Here is a 17118-nt window from a genome sequence, read left to right on the forward strand (position 1 = left end):
TAGGCTAATTAGCGTACTGTGTATATTATGGAAAGCGCATTAAAGTGAGCAGTCGGTGTTATTTCACCAAGATAATGTTGGGGATGGAAAACTGTGAGTTGAAACTTTAGATAATAGGAACATTGTCACTAGGGCAAGGAAGGGGAAGGAGATATCTGTTTTAAACATCTCTAACAACTAGAAGAACCTTTATACAAGAGAGAAATTTAACAGTAGCTAAACTTGGTTAAATGGCAGGCTGGGTAACACTTCGCAGACAATCATTTGTCAGTCATAGGCCATTGGTATCCAAGGACAAATCTTGGGTTGCTATGGGATCAGCAGAATGGAGTGGTGCAGTCTTGAGATAAGGGCCGAGATTTTCCAGCTGTTCAGGCCAGCGGGATTCTCTGGTCCCGCTGTCGTGAACAGAGATGTGACTGAGCGCCAAATTTTCTGTCCTTACTTGCAGTGCCGGCGGGGCATGAACGGTTAGAGAATTCCAGCCAAGATCTTGTTAAACTGCAATAAATGATGAACAAAGAACAAAGAACGAAGAAAATTACAGCACAGGAACAGGCCCTTCGGCCCTCCAAGCCTGCACCGACCATGCTGCCCGACTTAACTAAAACCCCCTACCCTTCCGGGGACCATATCCCTCTATTCCCATCTCATTCATGTACTTGTCAAGACGCCCCTTAAAAGTCACTACCGTATCCGCTTCCACTACCTCCCCCGGCAACGAGTTCCAGGAACCTACCACTCTCTGTGTAAAAAATCTGCCTCGTACATCTCTTTTAAACCTTGCCCCTCGCACCTTAAACCTATGCCCCCTAGTATTTGACTCTTCCACCTTGGGAAAAAGCTTCTGACTATCCACTCTGTCCAAGCCTCTCATAATCTTGTAGACGTCTATCAGGTCTCCCCTCAACTTCCATCGCTCCAGTGAGCACAAACCAAGTTTCTCCAATCTCTCCTCATAGCTGATGCCCTCCTTACCAGGCAACATCCTGGTAAATCTTTTCTGTAACCTCTCCAAAGTCTCCACATCCTTCTGGTAGTGTGGCGACCAGAATTGAACACTATATTCCAAGTGTGGCCTAACTAAGGTTCTATAAAGCTGCAACATGACTTGCCAATTTTTAAGCTCAATACCCCAGCCGATGAAGGCAAGCATGCCATATGCCTTCTTGACTACCTTCTCCACCGGCATTGCCACTTTCAGTGAACTGTGTATCTGTACACCCAGATCCCTTTGCCTTTCAATACTCCTAAGGGTTCTGCCATTTACTGTATATTTCCGATCTGTATTAGACCTTCCAAAATGCATTGCCTCACATTTGTCCAGGTTAAACTCCATCTGCCATCTCTCCACCCAAGTCTCCAACTGATCTATATCCTGCTGCATCCTCTGATGGTCCTCATCGCTATCCGCAAATCCACCAACCTTTGTGTCACCCGCAAACTTACTAATCAATACAGTTACACTTTCCTCCAAATCATTTATATATATTACAAACAGCAAAGATCCAAGCATTGATCCCCGAGGAACACCACTTGTCACAGCCCTCCATTCACAAACGCACCCTTCCACTGCTACCCTCTGTCTTCTTTGACCGAGCCAGTTTTGTATCCACCTTGCCAGCTCACCTCTGATCCCATGCAACTTCACCTTCTGCACCAGTCTGCCATGAGGGACCTTGTCAGAGGCCTTACTAAAATCGATGTAGACAACATCCACTGCCCTATCCTCATCAATCATCTTCGTCACTTCCTCGAAAAACTCGATCAAGTTCGTGAGACACGGCCTCCCCTTCACAAAACCATGTTGCCTCTCACTAATATGTCCACTTATTTCCAAGTGGGAATAAATCCCGTCTCGAAGAATCCTCTCCATTAATTTCCCTACCACTGGTGTAAGGCTCACCGGCCTGTAATTACCTGGATTATTCTTGCTACCCTTCTTAAACAAAGGAACAACATTGGCTATTCTCCACTCCTCTGGGACCTCCCCTGTAGCCAGTGAGGATACAAAGATTTCGCGCAAGGCCCCAGCAATTTCCTCCCTCGCCTCTCTCAGTATTCTGGGGTATATCCCATCGGGTCCTGGGGACTTGTCTACCTTAATGTTTCTCAAGAACCCCAATACCTCCTCCTTTTTGATCTCAACATGACTCAAACTATCTACACATCTTTTCCCAGACTCATCATCCACCAAGTCCTTCTCTTTGGTGAATACTGACCCAAAGTACTCATTTAATACCTCACCCATTTGCTCTGGTTCCACATATAGATTCCCTCCCGTGTCCTTGAGTGGGCCAACCCTCTCCCTGCCTACCCTCTTGCTCTTTATTTATGTGTAAAAAGCCTGATGAAGCTTTGAACAAACCATGAATGAGGAGTATACGAGCACCTAACGGAACCAATCACCGTGATGTGCTTGTGAGATCACAAAGAAAGTGTTGGCGCAAAAGGTTAAGAACTAATATAATATCCAGCATTTTCACTGCAGATGGTGAGATACTCATCTAACAGAGACGACATCCAAAGATCCAACTGGCATCAAGTGATCATTGGTTTGGCCACTGGGCACTTGACGACCCTTGGTCTGGCCCAGGTGTGTTTATTATTTAACCTATGGACTGAATTTTACAAGGGGGTGGAGTGTTTCTCACTCCCAACCCCGCCAGTAGCAAAGTCAGTCTTGAGCCTGCCAGCTTCCAGCTTTAAGGGCTGTCCTGCAGCAATAATACGCTGGGGACAGCCTTAACAGGATAATTGTGGGACTTTCGCCCCTCAGGGGCAGGAAGTCCCAGCCTCAAGAATTGCCAGGCAACCCAACTCACTGGAAGGTCACCCAGCAGCGCCAGAATGCAGTAGTGGCTGCTGCTGGAACTACAAGCAATCCGGAAGAAAGGCATGGCCAAATTTACAGGTAAGTCTGGGATTTTTAGGCAGAGATGGATGGGTGACCTTGGTCCGGGTGGAGGAATGCATTTTGAGGGAGGGTTTAGGAGACTGAGGTGGGGCAGAGCTGCACAAAGTGGAGGTGTAATCTTGGGGGGGTTGCCCAAAATTGGAACGGGGTCCCTTGAAGGAGCTACCCTCCCTTCCTCCCCATTTCTCCGTCCGAGTGCAAAACGTTAACCTCCTTCATTCTGCCTTCTCCAGCCACATATGTTATTGTAACTGAGGTGGAAACAGGTCCTTAACCATTTGGCCTAAGCTTGGGGGGGCTGACTGAATCCTTACCTGCGCACAATAATATGGAGAATAGCTCGAGAGTGGTTGGGAGGGCATATACATGTGTTTCTATGGATTCAAATGCATGAATCCCACTTTAACACTAATGTGGGAGGTGTGAAGGTCATAAATAATTCTTAAAAAGGTTAAGAGAAGATTGTTAGCAACTTTGACACATATATATATATAAAATATATAATTTGATTGGCAAAGACTATTTCCTAAGGCTGGGGAGTTAACGGTGAGGAAGCATCGATTTATAATTATCACTCAGAGTGGGCAAAAGTTACTTACCTGGTGGTTTGTTGGAACATTGAATTCAGAGCATCATAGAATGGTTAGAGCACAGAAGGAGGCCATTCGTGTCCAAGCCAGCAAGAACAACTCACCTAAATTCAACTCCGCTGCCCTTTTGCCATAGCCCTGCAAATTTCCTTGCAACATAGTGGTTATGTCAAAGACTGCTGCTTTTTAACAAAGAGTGAATGGGATACATATTTGTATCAGGAGGAGAAATAGAACAGGGGAGCAGCAAGGTTAAGTTTCTAGATGAGGTTGAGAGGTCTGGATCCTTCAGAGACCAGACAACTCAGTTTCATTCCAGGCATTTCATTTATCAACTGAACCGTCACAAAGGTTTCCCTATGATACTGCATTAGAACATATAACATAGAACAGCACAGCATAGGAACAGGTCCTTCAGCTCACAATGTGTGCTGAACATGACACCAAATTAAACTAATCCCTTCTGCCAGCCCTTAGTCCATATCCCTCTATTCCTTGCATATTCATGTGCTTATCTAAAAGCCCCTTAAACACCCCTTTTGTATCTGCCTCCACCACCACCCCTGGCAGCATGTTCCAGACACCTACCACTCTTTGTGTTAAAAAGGCACCCCTCACATCCACTTTGAATGTTCGCCCTCTCACCTTAAGCGCATGCCCCCTAGTACTGGACATTTCTTAATTATTTCCTCATCCTTAAATGAAATATGACAAACTGGCTCAAGCAAATCATTGAGAAAGCCATTATCACTCAATGATGTCCTCCTCTGAATCTGCAGTTGGTATGCCCGAGGTCATGGCATGGGGTAGGAGAGATGGCTCTTTAAATGCAATTGCAATAGTTAACACAATCATTAGTTATGATTTACCACCACTGAATCATACTTAATATCAGGTTCCTAGTCACTAAAATAAATGAACCCTCCTTTTAATCACAAATTGCAACATGAAATTTTAGAACATAAAGGTCAACCCGGCATTAAGTATTTTACATTTTTATTTCCTCCCCTCATCTCAAGGCGCTGACACTTGCTGGTTACAACCCCTCCTCTGGTACCTTGTGCAAGTGGTCATTTCTCTACCGTTCCAGCAGGAGTTGGTGGTTAGCAATCAGGAATGGGTGGGAACCCTTCCCCACCTATTTGCATCAGCCCCAACCACTGCCCTTCCTGAGGTCAGCTGAACTGGTTAAGAACACAAGTCAAATCTAGGCGCCATCTAGTATGTCCAACTCAGTGTCACATTGAGCAGGACATACCAGATGGCCCCAGATTTGAAGCGGGAATGTACTGCTGAGGCTTTAGACAGCTCTGGTAAGACCACATTTGGAATATTGTAAGCAATTTTGGGCCCCATATCTAAGGAAGGTGCACTGGTCTTGGAGAGGGTCCAGAGAAGGTTCATGAGAATGATCCCAGGAATTGAAAAGCTTGACGTATAAGGAGCATCTGAGGACAGTGGATCTGTACTCAATGGAGTATAGAAGGATGAGCGGGATCTCATTGAAATTTACAAATAATGAAAAGCCTGGATAGAATGGACATAGGGAAGATGTTTCCATTAGTAGGAGAGACTAGAATCTGAGGGCACAGCTGCAAAGTAAAGGGACGACCCATTAGAACATAGAACATAGAACATTACAGCACAGTACAGGCCCTTCGGCCCTCAATGTTGCACGGACCTGTGAAACCAATCTAAAGCCCATCTAACCTACACTATTCCGATACCATCCATATGTTTATCCAATGACCATTTAAATGCCCTTAATGTTGGCGAGTTCACTACTGTCGCAGGCAGGGCATTCCACACCCTTACTACTCTCTGAGTAAAGAACCTTACTCTGACATCTGTCCTATATCTATCACCCCTCAATTTAAAGCTATGTCCCCTCGTGCTAGCCATTACCATCCGAGGAAAAAGGCTCTCATTGTCCACCCTATCTAATCCTCTGATCATCTTGTATGCCTCTATTAAGTCACCTCTTAACCTTCTTCTCTCTAACGAAAACAGCCTCAAGTCCCTCAGCCTTTCCTCATAAGACCTTCCCACCATACCAGGCAACATCCTAGTAAATCTCCTCTGCACCCTTTCCAATGCTTCCACATCCTTCCTATAATGCGGTGACCAGAACTGTACGCAATACTCCCAAGTGCGGCCGCACCAGAGTTTTGTACAGCTGCAACATGACCTCATGGCTCCGAAACTCAATCCCTCTACCAATAAAAGCTAACACACCATACGCCTTCTTAACAACCCTATCAACCTGGGTGCCAACTTTCAGGGATCTATGCACATGGACACCGAGATTTCTCTGCTCGTCCACACTACCAAGTATCTTACCATTAGCCCAGTACTCTGTATTCCTGTTACTCCTTCCAAAGTGAATCACCTCACACTTTTCCACATTAAACTCCATTTGCCACCTCTCAGCCCAGCTCTGCAGCTTATCTAAGTCCCTCTGTAACCTGCAACATCCTTCCGCACTGTCCACAACTCCACTGACTTTAGTGTCATCCGCAAATTTACTAACCCATCCTTCTACACCCTCATCCAGGTCATTAATAAAAATGACAAACAGCAGTGGCCCCAAAACAGATCCTTGCGGTACATCACTAGTAACTGAGATGAGGAGGAATTTGTTTAGCCAGAGGGTGGTGAAATTCATTGCCACAGAGGCTGTGGAGGCCAGGTCAGTGAGTGCATTTAAGACAGCGATAGATAGGTTCTTGATTGGTAAAGGGATCAAAGATTATGGGAAAAAGCAGGAGAATGGGGTTGAGAAACCTATCAGCCATGATTGAATGGCGGAGAAACTTGATAGGCCGAATGGCCTAATTCTTCTCCTCTATCTTGTGACTTATGACATTTCCCCACACAATATCAGAGAAGCATTGGCTTAAGAGTTAAAGAAACAGCCTCAACTTAATTGTATTAGCCTATTAAACAAGAAGTTATTTGAACCAGCGATACATCAGCTTCAACCAGCTAAGTACTGTTGAATGCCACTAAACATCAATTCTTGGTGTGTCATTGTATTGATAATCACTATCCAATGGCAGCAGAGATAGATGTGTTCCTCCCTCCCTATCCTAATTCTCTTACAGAGATCTTCCCTACAGCTGCCTGCCTCTCACAATACATTCAACCATCTCCATTCACCTATAGCTGTCATTTATCCAATGAATATAAGATCTGCTTCCTTATTAACTCAAGTTGAGCTCATTATAAAATCAATATGGACTTAACTGCTGGGCCCTCATAAGGAAAGGCAAAAAGGTCACACGCAGAAACTTAAACAAATCCAGCACTGAGGAAAATGTTTAATTACCAATACGATTAATTAGAACCACCATATAGTGGAACTATTACATATGATAATGAGGTTGGATGTGTTTAACTGAAAAGTGGAACTCAGGTTCCAAGCTCACCCTTCATCCTGTCCATATTATAAGATATTTCCATGAAATTGCTTCAGCAATATTACAAACACAAATTTTAACCCAATCGATTTCATCTTGTAATGCCAGTGTTGCCTTAGCAATTCCTCTCAATGTTTTTTGCTAATGATATAGATTTTGCTTTTAATGAGGTGTGACACCAATATCAGTATTTAACAACTAGCTCCAAAATTGGGGCGGCACGGTGGCACAGTGGTCAGCACTGCTGCCTCACAGCGCCAGGGACTGGGGTTCGATTCCCGGCTTGGGTCACTGTCTGTGTGGAGTTTGCACATTCTTCCTGTGTCTGCGTGGGTTTCCTCCGGGTTCTCCGGTTTCCTCCCACAGTCCAAAAGGTGTGTGGGTCCAAAGGCGAAGGATGAGAGGTGACCTGATAGAGGTGTATAAGATGTTGAGAGGTATTGATAGAGTGGATTCTCAGAGGCTTTTACCCAGGGCTGAAATGGTTGCCACAAGAGGTCACAAGTTTAGGGTGCTGGGGAGTAGGTACAGAGGAGATGTTAGGGGTAAGTTTTTCACTCAGAGGGTGGTGGGTGCGTGGAATCGGCTGCCGGTAGTGGTGGTGGAGGCGGATTCGATAGGGTCTTTTAAGAGACTTTTGGATAAGTTCATGGAAGTTAGTAAGATAGAGGGTTATAGGTAAGCCTAGTAGGTAGGGACATGTTCGGCGCAACTTGTGGGCTGAAGGGCCTGTTTGTGCTGTAGCTTTTCTATGTTCTATGTTAGGTTGATTGGCCATGCTAAAATTGCCCCTCAGTGTCAGGGGAATTCGGACTGTAAATATATGGGGTTACGGGAATGGGACCTAGGTGGGATTGTTGTTGGTTCAGGCTCGATGGGCCAAATGGCCCCCTGTTGCATGTAGGGATTCTATGATTCTAAGTTAAAACCAAAGTGTCGTTCTGACATTATCCCTGTGGTTGTCACTGGTGCCAAACTGGAACAACAGCACTAACAAATTCAGCTTGTCATGTTAAAAAAAAATTGCAGCTGAATTTGCAGCACGGAGCTTTCTCACACCTGATATATAGAATAATTGCTTGCTTATTAATGTCAACTCAAGTTTTTTCCAGGTCAAATTATCAGATGCACCAAGGGCTTCTCTAGGATCCTAAATGAAAAATAGGAACACCAAAATATATCTGTCTTCCTTTCAGTGTTTTGTGGGCTCTCATTTTGGATTATTATTACTATTGGCTACATCTGATAAATAAAGCTAATCTATGTGTTTTTGTATGAAAGGAACAGACAGCCTGGCATGTATGCAGTCCACAGCCTCTGCTATATTCCAATTTGAATGATAAATTGCTGTTCTTTGGATTATAACTAGTTTCAGATTCAAACTGGGAAATAAAGAGATTAATGAACATTAAATATTTTCATTTTCACCACGAGAAGGGGTCTCCCCTGGCTCCTCCCATTCCCATTTTCTGATAACCAGTTCTTATGCATCGGTTTGAACAGGAAATAATGCAATTTATATGACTCTTTACTATTAAATGCAAAGATTTCACTGGTGGTTCTTAATGCTGGATTCTTTTAGATTTATTTTGAGGTACATTTTAACAAATGCACTTTGATTTCATAGAATCATAGAATCCTTACAGTGCAGAAGGAGGCCATTTGGCCTATTGAGGCTGCACTAACTCTCAACATTGTATCTTGCTCAGGCCCACCCTGTGCCCTATCCCCGTAACCCCACATCGTTATCCCACTAATCCCCCTAACCTACTCATCTTGGGACACTACAGGTCAATTTAGCACAGCCAATCTGCCTAACCTGCACATCTTTGGACCGTAGGAGGAAACCAGAGCACCCGGAGGAAAGCCACGCAGACACAAAGAGTTTGCATGTTTCCCCTTGTGTCTGCGTGGGTTTCCTCCGGGTGCCCTGGTTTCCTCCCACAGTCCAAAGATGTGCTGGTTTGGTGGACTAATTTGCCGCTTAGTATCCAAAGATGTGTAGGTTAGATGGATTAGCCGTGGCAGATGTGTGGGATTAGGGTAGGGGAAAAGGCTGAGGTAAGGTACTCTGACAGAGAGCGTCGGTGCAGACTTGATGGGCTGAATGGCCTCCTTCTGTACTGTAGGGAATCTATGATTCTACAGTTCTATTCTATGAATCTATTGGTCTGAGGAATCACTGCACGAGCTGTTTTACACTCCAGCTCCCCATCACTCCCTTTCTTAATGAATCACATTCACAAACACACAGCTCTAATCCTCACTCAGAAATATTATTAGTCACGCATATATCCTCTGAATATATGGCAGCGTTTTTTGGAGGCCAGTGGGGTTCATTTATTGGATGTGGACATGTTTCCCCCAACCAGCACGTAATCTTGACCGTGTGCCCTGCTGGAGATTGCAATGAGATTTTCAATTTGAGGTGTAATGTTCCACAGCACATGCTAATACTGTCAGGGTGATCACTGACCAAATGGCTTATGCTAAGGCCTACAAAGATGGCCACAAAATGCAATTTACTGCAAAAGGGGACATCCCGATGGCCAAAGACCTACCGTGACCCTCTAACTGTCAAAGCAATCAAACAAACAAAACCCGAATATGATCTGAACCACCGCCCTGCCGGCAGGGCTAATGTGCCTAAGAGAATATCATCATAATAATATCATTTCATTCAATAAGTTCCCTTTTGTGTTCTTGAATTAATATTTTAACTTGAGTTTTTTTTCGTACCCTTTTAATAGGTTTTACCTTTGATATCAGAGGAAGGCAGCCCAGGGAAAACTTTATGGATTGTCAGGTAAAGGATACGCACTCAAAAACAGAAAACGCTGGAGAAACTCAGCAGGTCTGACAGCACCTGTGGGGAGAGAATAGAGAAACATTGGCTCTATTCTCCCTCCACAGATGCTGCCAGACCTGCTGAGTTTTTCCAGCATTTTCTGTTTTTGTTTCAGATTCCAGCATGCGCAGTATTTTTCCTTTATCTAAGGATACGCATTGCTAGCTGGGCTGTTTTTAACCCATCCCTCAGTCATGGACAGGTCTGTAAACAGTAGAAACTAGATCGAACTCGAATGTAAATTATGCCCCATTACAAAATAATGGCTAGAGATACAATGTATGTTGAAATGACGAGGAAATAAGAGCCATTTCTCTCATTTTGTTTTGTTGGCTTCAGACACATACACAGGTTCTGAACGGCTGTCCAAACACCGCCGCCACCCCCCCCCCCCGATCCCTCCCCTCCCATCCCCTCACCCCCCCCCCCCATCCCCCCAAAGTAAAGGTAATTATTAAAATAAAGACAACATATTGTGGACGCTGGAACCTGAAACAAAAACAGAAAATGCTGAAAAACCTCAGCAGGTCTGACAGCATCTGTGGAGAGAAAATAGACAAAGGGTCCTCTGACCCCTGTAGACCCTGAGGTTTACAAAATTATTAGAGGCATCGACAGGGTGGATAGTCAGAGGCTTTTTCCTAGGGTGGAAGTGTCAATTACAAGGGAGCACAGATTCAAGGTGAGAGAGGGAAAGTTTAAGGGAGATGTGCAGGGGGAGTTTTTCACACAGAGAGTGGTGGGTGCTTGGAACGCACTCGCAGAGGAGGTGGTGGAAGCAAGCACATTAGCAACATTTAAGAGGCATCTGGATGGGTACATGAATAAGGAGGGAATAGAGGGCTACGGACCGAGTCAGGGCAGAAGGTTTTTTAAGTTTAGTTAGGGCATCATGATCAGCACAGGCTTGGAGGGCCAAAGGGCCTGTTCCTGTGCTGTATTTTCTTAGTTCTGATGAAGGATCATCCAGACTCAAAACGTTGGCTCTATTCTCTCTCCCTAGATGCTGTCAGACTATCTAAGAATTTCCAGCATTTTCTCTTATTGCAGAAGGTAATTATTTACCTGGTAGGCGCTGGTGGCATCGGAACCAGAGGTGGCATCATGACCCAGTGTGCCCAGTTTCTCCTTCAGCTTCTGGTGGGAGCGATGCCGGAGGCAGTAGATGACCCCTGAGGCCACAAGGACCCCGATGATGCAGATGATGGAGATTATGGTTAAGATAATAAATTTGGTCGAGTCCTCTTCGTTCGCCCATTGGGGGAGAGCTCGCAGTTTGCTCTTCTGTAGTGAGAGAGGAGGGGGAGAAGTGGGTAAAAAAGAGATACAATAGTGTTACAATTTGTTTGGTGTGTATGATTTTTTTCTCCCTGCAAAAGATCATTGCATTGTTTACATTTCTGTTTGTTCATTCCCAGAGTGAGATTGTACAGCAATTCATCCCCGTCAGCCTTCATTATTAGATATATTAGTAACAATTTAGGGAGAAAAAAAATGCGTGTGAAAAATAAGCAAGCACATCAACAGGGGCAAGACTCGTTTTTGCAATTGCTAAGAGAAATTAATTGAGAGCCAGCCCAGTTTGTTGCAAGAAGGGGGACAATTAGCACTTTTCCTAGTACCTATTTTCACTTGATTCCAAATGGATTTTTTTAAATTTAACTCCTGAATGCTTAGCCAACCTATTCATTATCTCTGCCATTCTGTCAGTAATTTTCTGCTCAGCATTCACACAGCCAATGTCTAATTTACGCTTGTAAAGCAATGCATTGGTTCAAGCCCAGTCTGTTTCAGTCCTTTGCGCCATAAAGGCCACCGAACAATTATCAGTGGGCTCGACAGTCGGAGCTTGTCCCTAATTAGCCCTCTTGTCTTCAGTCCACTGGATTAGCTGCTGCGGCACAAGTTAATGGGAGGCTCACACTGAATAAAGGCTCCGAAATCTTCCTGCTTTGACTATGCACCGCGGAGAAGGATTGTGAGGCATTGTGACCCCCGGGAGGTGGATTGACAGCAGACCAGTGCTAAGCCATGCAAGAATTGTATTTTTTTAAATGTATCTATGCTGGAAATCCCGCTTCCCAAGTGTCATTCTACCACTTATATATATATATAATTATACTATACTTCTATACACACACACACACATATATAAACCTGAAAATCTTTATTCTTGAATGATCTGCAAAGCAAACCACTGGTCCTTAGAAGAACAGAGATCTAAATCACATTTTATACTTTTTGCTTTGAAGATCTTTTCCCCCATTTTTGCAAAGGGAAAGACATATCTCCTGATATGAGTGGCTGAAATAAGAAATAAAAGGTTTTTGCTCCCAATTTTTTGAACGATTTTGCTGGATTTGCCTGGCTAACTTAATTTATTTGAAATAGCCAAACTTGTGCAATGCAAGGACCTGAATTAGCACTGTCAATCTGTTTCCTTTTGAGCGGCCTTCTCAGCGAAGCTGAATACTTAAAATGTTGGGCGGGGGGGAGGTGGGGGGTTGAGTGGTGGGTGGGGAGAGAATCCTTTTTTTGCGGTAGTTTCAAACAATTTGCATCAAGCCAGCATGAGGTTTAATTAGATATTCTTACAGAACACAAAGGAAATGCCAAATACTTTAATTTTAAGAACACTTTTATATATATATATTTGTATGTAAGTGGTAGAATGTCACTTGGGAAGCGGGATTTCCAGCACAGATACATTTAAAACATACAGATATCTGTACGAACTGGAGCCAAGGGCCGCAATCTCACGATAAACATCACTTGGAGATCTGTTGATTTTTCCTTAGTCAAAGAGTATGCTATGCCTCCCCTTTAAGTCCCCAATACAGGTTCTTCACATCCTGAATGGCTGATGATGTTCTGTGATTAAAGTATTTCAGCACATTGTGTCAGAAGTGATGAAAGGACGTGCTTATGTATTTTAGCCACCCCTGACTCAAATCAGTCAGTTTACCCTTCAATGTTTGAAACGATATTTTTAAAAATAAGTATTTGATCTTTCTCAGCTATAAAATTGTGCCATTAAGTGTATATGGAGATAGATGTTTTTATTTCCTACGTTATATTATCTGGTAATGTGTATGAGTATCAATGTTTAAGGGTTTAATGGATAGTGTAAACTGTGGGGTTCAGTTGGACATCATTGTATGTGGGATGAAGTGGACTATAAAACAATGTTTGTCACCGGTCTTCGCCTCCTGATGGAGATTAATATAAATTGGACTGAATTTTCTTTATTGCAAAAAAATAAGAGAAATTTATTTTCTTTTGCACGGCAGTTAAAATGGATTTGGAATTCGTTCATTATTGCAAAAAAATGAAAGGAGAGTTTTATTTTCTTTTGCATGCCAGTTAAAATGGACTTGGAATTATTACAAACAATTGATTCATCTGTACATATAGAGTTGAAACTCATATCACTTTCCCTTTGTGATCTGCAATGAGGCATTGCCCAGTAGAGTACTGGAGGTGATTAATTTCTACAATGCTTTAGAAATTTCAATCTGGATGTTTTTTGATTTTTTTTGAATTATAGAAACCCTACAGTACAGAAGGAGGCCATTCGGCCCATCGAGCCTGCACCGACAACAATCCCACCCTATCCCCGTAACCATACATTTATTTACCCTACTAATCCCCCCGAAACTAGGGGCAATTTAGCATGGCCAATCAACCTAACCAGCACATCTTTGGATGCTGAAAGATCTGAGTTAAGAGTAAACCATTAATGTGACCAGGTCTGCTATATTCAGTGACCCTATCTGGCTCTCTTGCCATGTCTCTTCAATTCGAATTCAAGATTGACATTTTTTAATTTAAAAATTATGTGGTGTTTTTGGAAACTGTACAAGATACTTGTCTGGCATTTTATTTAGCTTCTTACTTAATTCTGGTCAGGGTTCAGGACTGTTTTTCATTCCTAGAAATGGGAGTTGAACTGTCCATGAATTAAATGAACAATTTAAAAGCAGAATTGGGATCTAAATTAAGTAACTCCACTCTGCTAAGTTTTTGCCCAGTTACATATTTTATAATAAAACATGGGAAGCAAGCAGGAGGTCAGCACTGGCAGTGCTACAGTTTCGATGATTTAAGGAACTGGGGCAGAAGTAAAAGCGATTTTTAAAACGTGAAAGGGATTTGACCGGGTCTAAAAAAAAGCATTCCGTGGACAGATGTAGAGGATTCACTCCCTCTGGCAGGGAAATCGGGAGTGAAGAGGGCGCAATCTTAAAAATCGGAGCTAGGCCAGCGAGGGGAACGGAGAAAGACTTCTTAACACAAAGGGGACGAGGTATCTGGAATTCTTTTCACTGGAAGATTGTGGATGCTAACACAGTTGGAGCTTTCAATGCTGAGCTCCGGAGACGGTGCTGGATAAGGGCATCGGGGAATGTGGATAAATCAAGTTGAGGTGCAGATCAGCTCCTAATCTAAATGAATGGTGGTGCAGGTTCACTGAATGACTTACTCTTGTTCCTATGTTCCCATGCTGGACAGCTCTGGCACTTCCCAATATTAGGGCATTGACATCAAAGGCTCATATACCACCTTGGGCCCCAATGTGTAATCTCTAGGTAAAACCTCAATGCCCGCAGGCAGAGAAGGCGAAATTATTCTTTTGCAAACCGAAAACCTTGTGGAAATAGCAACTTATTCGCGCGCGGAAGGCGGACGGAGCAAAGGGTTTGGAACAAGAGGCCACGAGTTAAATTTATAAATCCCGCAAGTTTGGTTTATACTGATGTTTTCGGAGCAAAGAGGCTCTTCATCGACTTCCGTGCAGATGTTTGATCCCGGAATCAAGAGCCCTTTGGCAAAATCGGGGGTCCTGGACATTTATGAAGGGAGGCAGAGGATGTGTGTAAACTTTTTATATATATATATCGGTGCTCAGTAGACTTTGATCAATTAAAACCTTCGGCGGGGCAGTAATTTCTGGTCTAGGACGAAGCAAAAATAAAAGCGTTTTCACTCCCACCCCCTTGCCAATCAATATTTAAACTTTTTGTGCGCTTTTTTTCCCCTTTAAAAAAAGGATGAAAAAAATATTAAATGCGTTCGATCAAGCAGGAATAATCGTGTATTAACACTTGACATTACAAAATCCTTTCAGAAAGATATTACTAAAACATGAGGCATTGTCATTCAAAACTGAAGGAGAGGGGGAGAGAAAAAATCGCTTTGTGCTCCTGAAAACCATTGTCCCTCGATATCAGTGAAAATTGTACTTGCTAATTCATCACTCACTGCGGCCAGAAAGATAGAGCAGTTAATATTTAAACCATCTTCCCCAGTACAAATTTCTATTTAATCGACAGTTGCTGTGATACGGCTGTGTGATACTCAAATCTGTAAAGTTAATTTTCTCTTGTTTTCTTGGAGCCATCACCTCCGTTATTCATTCTTTCTCGGTGAAGAAACTTTTAGCCGTTGTCATGGTGCGTGCCATACAAGCACGATGCCGGGGCATCGCTGTCAGCTTTATTTTTTGGGGGGTGTGGGGTTGGGGGAGGGGGGGGGGTGGTGTTGGTGAGTTTTTCCTCTTTTATACACACACACAAAAAAAACCGATTTATCAAACGAAAGGGGGTCGTAATTTTAATGGCTTCACCTTTCTCCCCCCCCCCCCCCCAAAAAAAAAATCTACCCAGACAAGGGATTTCAAGACATTTATTCTCCGGAGTGAGGGGGGTATAAAGGATTACAGAAATCCAAAAGACAAAAGGCAGAAGGATTTCTGGAGGTTTGGCTTATTCAAATCGCTGAGAAAGGTCACAATGCAACGCACAGACCTATTCAGACCAGGAGACACAATGATCTTTTGGTGACCTTAACACTACAGCCCACATCACCAGTAAGTGGCAAAAGATGACACTGCCTGATGCTTTTCTGTTGTCCACCACCTCCCCCCCCCCCCCCCCAACCTAAACTTTACTTTCAAATATTGTTTGGCTCCACCTTGGACAAAGAAAATATCACAAGAGGAATCGGGAGATGTGTGCCGACTGAGGTTTTAACACCTCCCCCCCCCCCCCCCCCCCAAACACACACACACACTTATTTTATCAAAGAACCGAGACAAGACCGCGACATTTCAAATCTGCTTTTAAGATTTTGTTTTTCTTTTAAATGCGGTTCCATCCCTTCCCTTCCCTCCAAAAAAAAACACCCCACTGCCAACTGACTGATGCAAAATTAATGAAAACAAGAGCCCGATGATTGCTGAGCGCAATCTCAGATATTCCAATACGCTCCAAGCATCAGCCGCTGCGAGCAATTCACACAAACCTCCTACAATTCAAAGAAAGTTACTGTTGCTGAATTGGCACTTGAGAAGAAAGATTCTCAAAGAAATTAAACAAAACCACACACACACACAAAAAGCAATTACGACTAAAGGGTCCTCGTGGTTAAATAAGGTTATAAAGAAACTGAGGCAAATCTGATCCTAAGATGTAACAAGATTACTTACCTGGTTCCATTTCTAAATGGCTTTTATTCTCTCTCCCCCCTCTCTCTCTTGCTTTCAATGATTTGCAGTTACCATCCTTTCAAATGGAATGAAATAGGGGGAGAAAGCCTTGGATGCTTCGTTTTCCTTTGCCTCTCTTGCACTTCCCAGCTTCAGATATTAACCGTCTAGCATCCATCTTTCACAGGAACAAAATCAGCAGCTGCCTGGCTTCGGCTGGAATGCTTGCAGTGGTTTGAACTTCGCAGAGGGGGGAAAGAAACACGGTGGAGGAGGAGGAGGAGGTAGAGGGGGAGAGAAGTAAAAGGGGAAAAAAGCACAAGGAATCTCTTCTGTGCTCTCTCCCCTCTTAGAGCCAACCATGTTTGAGAGGGTGAGGGATTTTTTGACCACGAAATAGTGGTCCGACCCCCTCCTTATATTGCCCAGCCCCAAAGCCCCTGTCTCTTCCACATGTCATATCCCCTGGTTGCCATGGTGACGATTCCACATGTTGCTGACAGTAATTGGATAAGAAGCATTTCTGTTAATAAACCTGACGCGAGGGCGAGTATGAATGGGTATCAATTTTGTCACTCATTTGTAAAGCTGTTTGGAGATTTCTGTTTGTACTATGCTCATTTCTCTCTCTCTCTCTCTCTTTCTGTTGTCGACCGGGTGTGTGTGTCTCCCACAATGTTGTTTTATTTTCTCTCTTTATCCTCTCTCTCTCTCCCTTGGCACCGTTAGTGTCAGCTGAGAGTGACAAATTTTGAACGAAATTAGAAAAGGTAGATGGATTCAGACTTAGAGTAAGGAGGAGGAGGGAGGGGACAGAAAATAAAAGAGTGGGAAAAGGTGAATAATAAACTATAGAG

General features: G+C 43.5%; 1 protein-coding gene across 1 annotated transcript in view; it reads right to left on the minus strand.

Moving 5' to 3' along the window:
* ptprn2 (protein tyrosine phosphatase receptor type N2) overlaps positions 1-17118 on the minus strand; it is a 947277-nt gene that overhangs the window by 169538 nt on the left and 760621 nt on the right. Inside the window, exon 13 of the mRNA XM_078232550.1 lies at positions 10840-11058. Coding sequence (XP_078088676.1) covers positions 10840-11058 — 219 coding nt within the window. The remainder of the gene's footprint in view (positions 1-10839; positions 11059-17118) is intronic.

Source organism: Mustelus asterias, chromosome 2 (assembly GCF_964213995.1).
Source record: "Mustelus asterias chromosome 2, sMusAst1.hap1.1, whole genome shotgun sequence".
Lineage (NCBI taxonomy): Eukaryota > Metazoa > Chordata > Chondrichthyes > Carcharhiniformes > Triakidae > Mustelus > Mustelus asterias.